This window comes from the organism of the source record quoted next, unplaced genomic scaffold, assembly GCF_019419815.1.
Source record: "Pyrus x bretschneideri cultivar Hongxiangsu unplaced genomic scaffold, Pyrus_bretschneideri_v1 Contig40, whole genome shotgun sequence".
Lineage (NCBI taxonomy): Eukaryota > Viridiplantae > Streptophyta > Magnoliopsida > Rosales > Rosaceae > Pyrus > Pyrus x bretschneideri.
The window spans coordinates 2641102-2649148 of NW_025999724.1; the positions used below are offsets into that span (position 1 = coordinate 2641102).

The 8047-nt window shown below is 37.6% G+C and overlaps 1 protein-coding gene across 7 annotated transcripts; it reads left to right on the top strand.

The window, feature by feature from the left end:
• Positions 1 to 4287: 4287 nt before the first annotated feature.
• Positions 4288 to 7756, top strand: LOC103933190. Of its 7 annotated transcripts, none has more exons than XM_048565984.1 (9): positions 4288 to 4505; positions 4626 to 4896; positions 5442 to 5543; positions 5633 to 5715; positions 5917 to 6033; positions 6219 to 6321; positions 6403 to 6499; positions 6866 to 7240; positions 7443 to 7756. In XM_048565984.1, exons 1-6 carry the CDS (start codon positions 4375 to 4377, stop codon positions 6259 to 6261), a joined length of 747 nt encoding a protein of 248 aa, XP_048421941.1. In that variant the 5' UTR covers positions 4288 to 4374; the 3' UTR covers positions 6262 to 6321; positions 6403 to 6499; positions 6866 to 7240; positions 7443 to 7756. The 7 variants fall into 7 exon arrangements, with proteins under 7 accessions (XP_048421941.1, XP_048421942.1, XP_048421943.1 ...); XM_048565985.1 differs by having other exon boundaries at positions 6866 to 7079; XM_048565986.1 differs by having other exon boundaries at positions 6393 to 6499; positions 6866 to 7756.
• Positions 7757 to 8047: the final 291 nt, after the last annotated feature.

Below are 8047 nucleotides of genomic sequence, written 5' to 3' on the forward strand. Positions count from 1 at the left end.
GTTCAGTATTAACATACTCGCCTCCATTATCATTTCGAACCACCTGAATTTTCATATTGTATTGTATCGAAACCATTTTGTGAAATTTTTGAAAGACCATACTCACATCACTTTTCAATTTTAGCAAAGTAACCCAAGTCATTCTCATACAATCATCAATAAATGTGACAACCCAATGAGCTCCACCAAGAGAGGCAATTTTGGAAGGGCCCTAAATATCCAAGTGCACAATCATAAAAGGAACAAAACTCTTATTTAAACTTGGAGGAAAAAAGTTCGATGGCTCTTAGCCATTTCACACACATGACACTTAAACTGAGAAACATCGTTTTTCACAAACAAACTAGGAAATAATTTATGCAAATAACCAAACGAAGCATGGCCAAGACGACGGTACCACATCCACACATCGGACCCTTTATTATTCTCGACTGGAGTCTCATTCATTGACAGTGCTTGAGTGAGCAATCCCGAGCTACTGGAATTCAACTCGAGGTAGTACAGCTTCCCTCATCTAATACCATAACCAATCATCTTACGCGTCCAGATGTCCTTAAATACACAAAAATAAGGCCAAAATACCACCAAACAATGTAAAGCAACGGTTACCGATAATAAATTATAATTCAATGAGGGAACCACAAGAACAGTATCAAGTTTCATGGTATCAAAAAAGGAAACCGTGCCTTCCCCAAGGATTGGGGCATCATCACCTTTAGCCACATTAACCTCGGTGTGGGTTGAGTTTTTTTAGTGAGGAAACCTATTTAGAATCACAAGTCATATATTTAGTAGCTCCAGAATCAATTATCCATGTATTATTCATAACAGAAGTGGAGACATTAAGTGCCTTACCATCAGTACCTGCCGCGGCAATTAAAGCTGATGTTTTCCTTGCTACATCTACTGAATCATCCTTGGTCTCTGCAACGAAAGCTCGAGGTTTGTTGAAGCGAGGGTCATATGTCTTATCCCAGTTCTCGAGATACCCAATCATCTCAAAGTATCTGCTTTTGGAATGTCCTGTTATACCACAATGAGGACAATTACCCTGAGGATAATCAAGATGGGTTAGCTGGTTCTTGGCTGTCCATTTTTATTCTCAGACCCCATCTCGGTCGGTGCGGTTAGAGGGGCCGCGGGCCTTGGCTACCATTGCAACTGGTTTTTATCCTTGGCCCTTCATCTTCATAACTTCCTTGCGATCTGCTTCATGATGGACATACACATATGCAGTCTAAAGTCCAAGTGGTGGGTCTTTGCACAATATTTCTCCACGAACCTGATCAAACCCATCATCAAGTCCACCAAGAAACAAATATAACCTTTGTCGCTCGGTTGTCTTCTGGAAAATCAGAACATCTTTTTCACATGCCATGGCCACTTTGTTAAAGTGGTATAATTCCTAAAAAATCTTTGTCAATTATCTAAAGTAACTAGCCAAAGGTCGCATATTCTTCTGAGATGTGAAGCTTTCTGATTTAATGAATAAATTCTAGCCTCATCATTCTCATCAAAATAAGCAGTCTTAAGAGCATCCCAGATCTCTTTAGAAGTTGACAATCGAATATAACATTTCATGATCTTCGGCTTCATTACCGACAAGAGCCAACTCTTAATTCTTTAATCTTCAGAAAATGAATCATCATATTTGGGATCATCATCTGCAGGGGCTTTAATGGACCCACGAAGATATCTCATCTTCTTCCTTCCAGCAATATGAATTTGAATAAGAAGAGCCCATAAATCATAGTTCTTCTTATCCAAAACCATCTCAATGTTGAAGTTTAAATTATCCATGATCGGAGCGGTAGTAGAAACGATTTGGTTGTTCTCGGTAGACATCTTTCACGAAGAATAGGAAACCTGTGCAGCGACAAAGTTACTCAGGGTAGCAACAACACACGTTACTCACATGAATTCGGGGTAGAAGATTTGGACATAGCAACAACTTCACGTTGCTCGCGGTTCGTCAGAGGCACCACGGTGGTGTTGGACACGACACAGTAACAAAACCTGTTAGGGTTCGAAAATTTCTTTCCTTTTTTTACGACATGGCTTTGGTGCCAAGAAGAGAATGCTTTGAATGTGTTAATTGTATTATTCTCATTTTGAGGTATATATAATCATGTACAATCCTACTACAATAAGGAAAGAATAATTACAATCAATCTACAATCTAAACTAGGAAACCGAATATTATAGGAATCCCAAAATTATCGGGAAAATATTATACAAGTCAACATAAAGAAAGCTTAAGTACAAGCACACTAATTCAGTGTCTATCAACAATTCATCAGAAGTTCAAAGAAAACATTTGTATGCTCCCATTCATAAGTTGGATAGAATTCAAAAATTGGAAAATGATCTACTGTGTCATAGGAAAACAGAAAACTAAAACTTCACTGACCATATGGATTTAAGCTGTACTAAAGATGGTACAAGCACAATTATTCATTATAAAGTAAGAGATGCCTACTCTTTAGGAGATAAAGATGCTTCAAAACTTTCTACAGCTAAGCATTGACTTTCAAATCCCAAATTGAAAGAACCAACCTATGAGGATGCTATTAACCAGAAATACACTCGGTTGACGTCAGATGCAGTTTCTGATACTAGGAAAGAAACTCCTACTTGTAACGATACCGCCAGGACTCCTCCTGCCGATGATGTGATTCTTGATGATGTTGAATAAGATCAACCCATGTTTAACATCATAAAGGAGTCTCCCATCCCACAACCATTTCCCGGAACATGTATTGATGCAGTTTTTTTGAGTTTATTGAGCAATATATCATGAAATAAGTAACATTTTTCTGAAGATGCAGTAGATGAAGATTTAATTTTGTTTTTGTTATTTCTCTTCAAAATACAGGGGATGTATGTTTTTCTGGTGGCTTGCTTGGGAATGATGGAACAAACAGGTTTTTAGGTAAATGGTGCAAGCGGAATCTGAATAAGGGATCAGAATCAAGGCAAAACCCAAGTGCATATTCTAGTAATTTGATTGATGTAGGAGCTGACGGAAGAGGTGGTAGAATCAAAGTTCTTAGATCACTGAATCATTCAACAGTGATGGGTTCATGTGCTTGTTTTCATTCTATTTGTTCACATCTCGAAATATTTGTACCTACTCAAGAGTGATTGATTCGATGTTGTTAGAAATGTTAAGCATGTAGATATGTTTACTTTTGCAGGATAATAAGGAGAATGCATCGGGGACAAAGCGGTTCAAGTCGGGGTCTATGACAAACAATGTGCAGTCCCAAGGGTGCTTGCAAATAGAACACTTCGTTGGGAGGGATGGTAGATGATCAAGCATTCAAAGGTACGTCTACTTACGGGTTTGCAATGTTGAGATGTATGATTCTGTTGTGGAGGCTGGGAGTTAGGAGAGAAAGCAAAAGTTCATATGTTATGCTCTGTCCATGTGAATTGTGAAGAGTAACAAATGGTTGAAGCAAATGACATTTTCTACTTCTTGTTTATGAAGAGCCATTTTGTTGTACTATATATAATTTATATTATTGGCTACTATTTTTGTTGGTCGAAATATTATTGGCTACTATAGAGGTTTAGAGGAAAGAAATGTCTTTGTACAAAGTTGAGAGTTCACGAAGTCACATATCATTTTTCACAAGTAAGCGATTAATTAGTTGAATTTCAATCGTTGTTACTCTCTTCTTATGCTAAGAAGAGGAAAACTCCATATTTCTTACAAAGCGTTTGCAAGAATGAAACAAATGTGTTGGATTTTGGTATGCCATACCTAAAAAATCAATTATTGGATTAACCCGAGGTTATTTATTGCATACTCATTTTTCGTTTAAGCTGAGTAAATGTGCTATTGATGCCATTTGGTTTGAAACAACTAATGAATGTTAAAGAGGTTTGTAGCTTAAATAATTGAGAACGTTTATCTTTATAACTTAAAACGGAACTTTCGAGTTCGATTCTTCACTCTGCATTATGGAATGAGAGTGGCTTATACCAATGTTTGTCTTGTTGTACATTAAAAAAAAATAGATAAGCCAATCGGAAAAAATATATACGGGAATTTAAACTAATAGAAATTTAAGTAATTTGGAAAACCATTAGATGAAATCTAAGGGCTAAAACGAAGACAGCAATTTTGCAAAAATCTGAAATAAAGTAAAGAGTGAGGGGCATTTCTGTAGTTTTACATTTAACCATCATCCCTGTTTTCATCTTATTCCCGATCCGTTGTCAGAAAAAAAGAAATTAAAAAATTAAAAACCATCCCGCTTAATTCGCTTAATTTTTAAATTTCGCTCCATTTTCCTGAGAAAATATGAGAGAGGGATACACGCCGAAACCCCATTGAAAGGTTAGAGAGTAGGGAGTCGATAGAGAATGGTGCATTGCGGCGGCGACGGCGACGGCTTTACCAAAACCATTTGCTCACTCTGCTGCAAAGACTTCGATCCCGTTGTCGAGGACCTCCAAGTCATCTCAATCTGCGGCCATGTCTTCCACGAACTCTGGTCTCTCTCTCTCCCCCTCTCCCTCCTCTGTATTTATGCAATTTCATTTTTCTATCTCTAATTTCTATGTTTGGTTGGAACCAAGTGCTTAAACGCTGCGTTTTGTGTGCAAAACCCTAGTCTGCAAGAGTCGTTCGGGTACTATGCGAACAAGAAGAGGAACAGTTGCCCGGTGTGCAAACAGAGTTGCAACCTAAACGACGTCGTCCGGGTTTATTTTCAATGGGCGGATCCGAATCTCAGTCAGAGTCAGAATCAGAGGTCGAGTGGCCAATGCGAGGAAGACTCCGAGGCGCTGCGGCAAGAGGTGAGGAGGTTGGAGGCCGTGGCGCAAGGGCTTGCTTCGGATTTGGAGCTCAAGGAGAAGGAGCTCAAATTGGTCAAAGAAGAGGTATTGTAGTTTACTCGATTCACATTTGCTTGGTTTGGTTCCTGAGAAAATATGGAACACCCCAAAAAAATTAGAGTTTTTCTATTTGATTTTGATTTGCATATTTTGGGTAGTCCTTTTTTGATTTTATTCTTTTAGTGTTGGGAATTTGAGAAAGGAATTAAGCAAAACAAGTATAACTCGAGTGCTGAATTTGGTTGAGGATACGAAGAGTTGTCGAAAAGCCCAATTGGCTTTTGGGTGGAACCTCAATCTGAATAATAAGAAAGTTTCGAACTTTAGTTTCTGGAATACTTTCTGTTTTAGCAAAACAGACACCTTCGATATAAGCTTAGACCCTTCACTGCAAAGAAAATCAAGAGAAGGTGGTGAGGTTATGATTGATTTCTTTGCCAAGGAAAGGAAGGGATTTGGAGGAGGAGGGGGGGGGGGGGGTAATAGAAATATCAAAACTTTGGATTGGATATGCAGTGATTTGTTTCGTGCAAGATTATAAGAGCTTGCTTTGCCCTTGCGTGTTTTTTACGTTGCAAGTCTTCTTTCAGCTTTGTCAATCCAAGGTGCAGGCAAAGATAGAAGTTGCATTAAAGAATGAAGCCTTGAAACAGCGTACATCTGCGCAACAGCAGCTTCAAATGAAATCTGAGGTAAACTAATAGCTGTCTTATACTTTAAAATAATGCTCATTATTTACAAGAAAAAGAAGCTGATGAAGTTTTGGTTAAATTTTTCGTAGGAATTTGATAAATTGACTTTGGAGAGTTTAAGGTTGCGAGAAAGAAATAAGGCATTGGACAAAGAGCTTGCAGTGGTCAAATTGTGAGTGTTTTTGCATTATCAACAAGTAGTTTCCTAATGGTTATTACTATCTTGTTTGAGAAAGATTTGACATATGACTTCCCTCAACCCCCCACATGCTTCGCTCCTTGAGCCAACGCCCTAGGGCTAGTATAGGTTGTTACATCTCTCAGTTACATGTTTCCTTTTCTGCTCCTAACATGGTTATGTGTTGCAATCCAGGGTATCTGACCTAGATCTGGATAAAGAGGATGTCTCAAAGCTTGCCACTTTTGGTGATGGGGCCAACAACAAATACATAATAGATGTTTTAAGCATTTCCTTTGCAATGTCTAATAGGTCAGCCATTTAAATCTTATCTTGAACTACAGTTAATTTAATGGATGGAGAAAACAGTTAGACATTTTCTGTAGTGTTTCTATCTCAAATAACATTTAAGCATCGTCTCTTCATTTCCATTATGTATACTTTGTTGTCACTCTCATGTTTTAGTATGTTTTTATTGTGACACCTACTTCTCATAGGAGTTGCAAGGAATGGATGAATAAATGTGTTCTTCTTGAATGAAAAGAAGCTCGTTACAGTAAAAAACTAGAGAAGGCTAAAAGAAAGATAAATAAGTGGAAGGTGAGTTTGTAAGGAGATGATCTTAAGTGAATCTCATTTGATGAGTTGTTCCTGATTTGTGATTTTTTTGGTCAGTATCAGACGAAGGCACAAGATTTGGAGACTGCTGTTGAAGTAAAGAGCACTGAACTTTTGAAGGCTTTAAAAGCTTTAAAGAAAGCTTCAAAGAAAGCTGGAGGTGAATGAGTTATTCAGAATGGTTTAAATTTCAAGTCTAATTCACTCTCTCAACAATTCATCAAAAGATAAAAAGTAAAAATAAAAACATTCGGATGATCCCCTGTATACCCTAACTAGAACTGGAAGCTTGCAAAATTATCATATAGGAAAATAGAAAACTACAATTTCACTAACATATGACTGTAATTTGTACTAAAGATTGCACAAGTATCAGTGCTAATGGTAATGTAAGAGATGCCTATTCTTTAATAGATGACAATGCTTCAAAGTATTTCTATAACCATACATGTACCTTCAAATCCCAATTTGAAAAGACAAACCTGTGAGGATGTTGCTAAGCATAAGTGTTCTTGGTTAATATCAGTGGCAGCTGCTGAAACAAAGAAAGAAACTTCAGTCCATGGGCTAAGGAATCTGGCTGAGTCGCTGGGTTTTATCAACTGGTACATGTAATGATGCTGCCAAGACTCCAGCTTCTGATATTGCTGAAGTTGTGATTATTGACGACGATGAACAAGTTCAACCGATGCTGAACATCAAAAAGGAATGTTGTGTTCCACAACCACTTCCCAGACCAGGTATATTATAGATGCATTTTGGGTTTAGTTGGGCAATACATCATGGGCTTGCTCGGCCCTGATGGCACAAACAGGTATATAGGTAAATGGTGCAAGCCGAGGCATAAGAATGTATCGGCAATAACGCAAGATCCAATACCTATGAGCTGATGGAAGAGGAGGTAGAATCAAAGTTCTGAAATCTCCTAATCAATTATGATAGCGGGTTTATGTGCTGTTGTTCACTTGATTAATTTTTGCCTAAAATGCTTTTTCCGACCAAATAGCATCTGTTCTTAATCAGATAACCTATTATTTTTTGCGAGAGTTAATCAGCTTTCCTTTTACAAGCGTTAAGAATGTAGTTCTGTTTTACTTTTGCAGGATTAAAAGAACTAATTCACTTGAAAACAAAGAGGTGCGAGGACAGATCCAAAGACATAGATTGCAGGACTAAGAGGAGAACTAATTCACTTGGAAAAAGAACAGTTGTGTAGTGTCTTAAGGTCCTCCCAGTTTGTGCATGTGGTGTATTTTGGGGCAGTTGCTACTTCAATTTTGCAGACAAACATGTCGACGAATTTTGTGGTCTTAAGACTGGTTTTAAATATTAATGTAAATTCTATCTTCATCCATTAGTGAGAAATTAAGTTTCCAATACTTGTGATTGCAATTGCAGACATGAATTATGGATGACAGAGGCTTGTGGCATCAGCTATTTATGTTTTTTAATTATTTTTTTGAAATTTGGCTATGAGCAATTATGCACGTCATATTTTACCGTGAAAAGTACTTGGCTCCTTACGTTTTCTTTCTGACAAATCAAAATTCGACATATGTTCTTCCTCGAAGGTAACGAAGATTTTTCTTTGGTTTAGGCAGGCCTGGTTGGAATAGTTGAGAATAGTTGAGAAGATGCATGAATGTCTTACAATCTTGGATTGCTTTTTGTCAGGGAAAGTGATACTGACATCGGATAAATTCAACAA

Bases quoted from the DNA above. Each gene is read 5' to 3' on its own strand.
- LOC103933190 (XM_048565986.1), top strand. From the start codon at position 4,375: ATGGTGCATTGCGGCGGCGACGGCGACGGCTTTACCAAAACCATTTGC. The intron at 5,544-5,632 runs GTAAACTAATAG...AATTTTTCGTAG, and splicing joins AGCTTCAAATGAAATCTGAG to GAATTTGATAAATTGACTTT. The intron at 5,716-5,916 runs GTGAGTGTTTTT...GTTGCAATCCAG, and splicing joins GAGCTTGCAGTGGTCAAATT to GGTATCTGACCTAGATCTGG.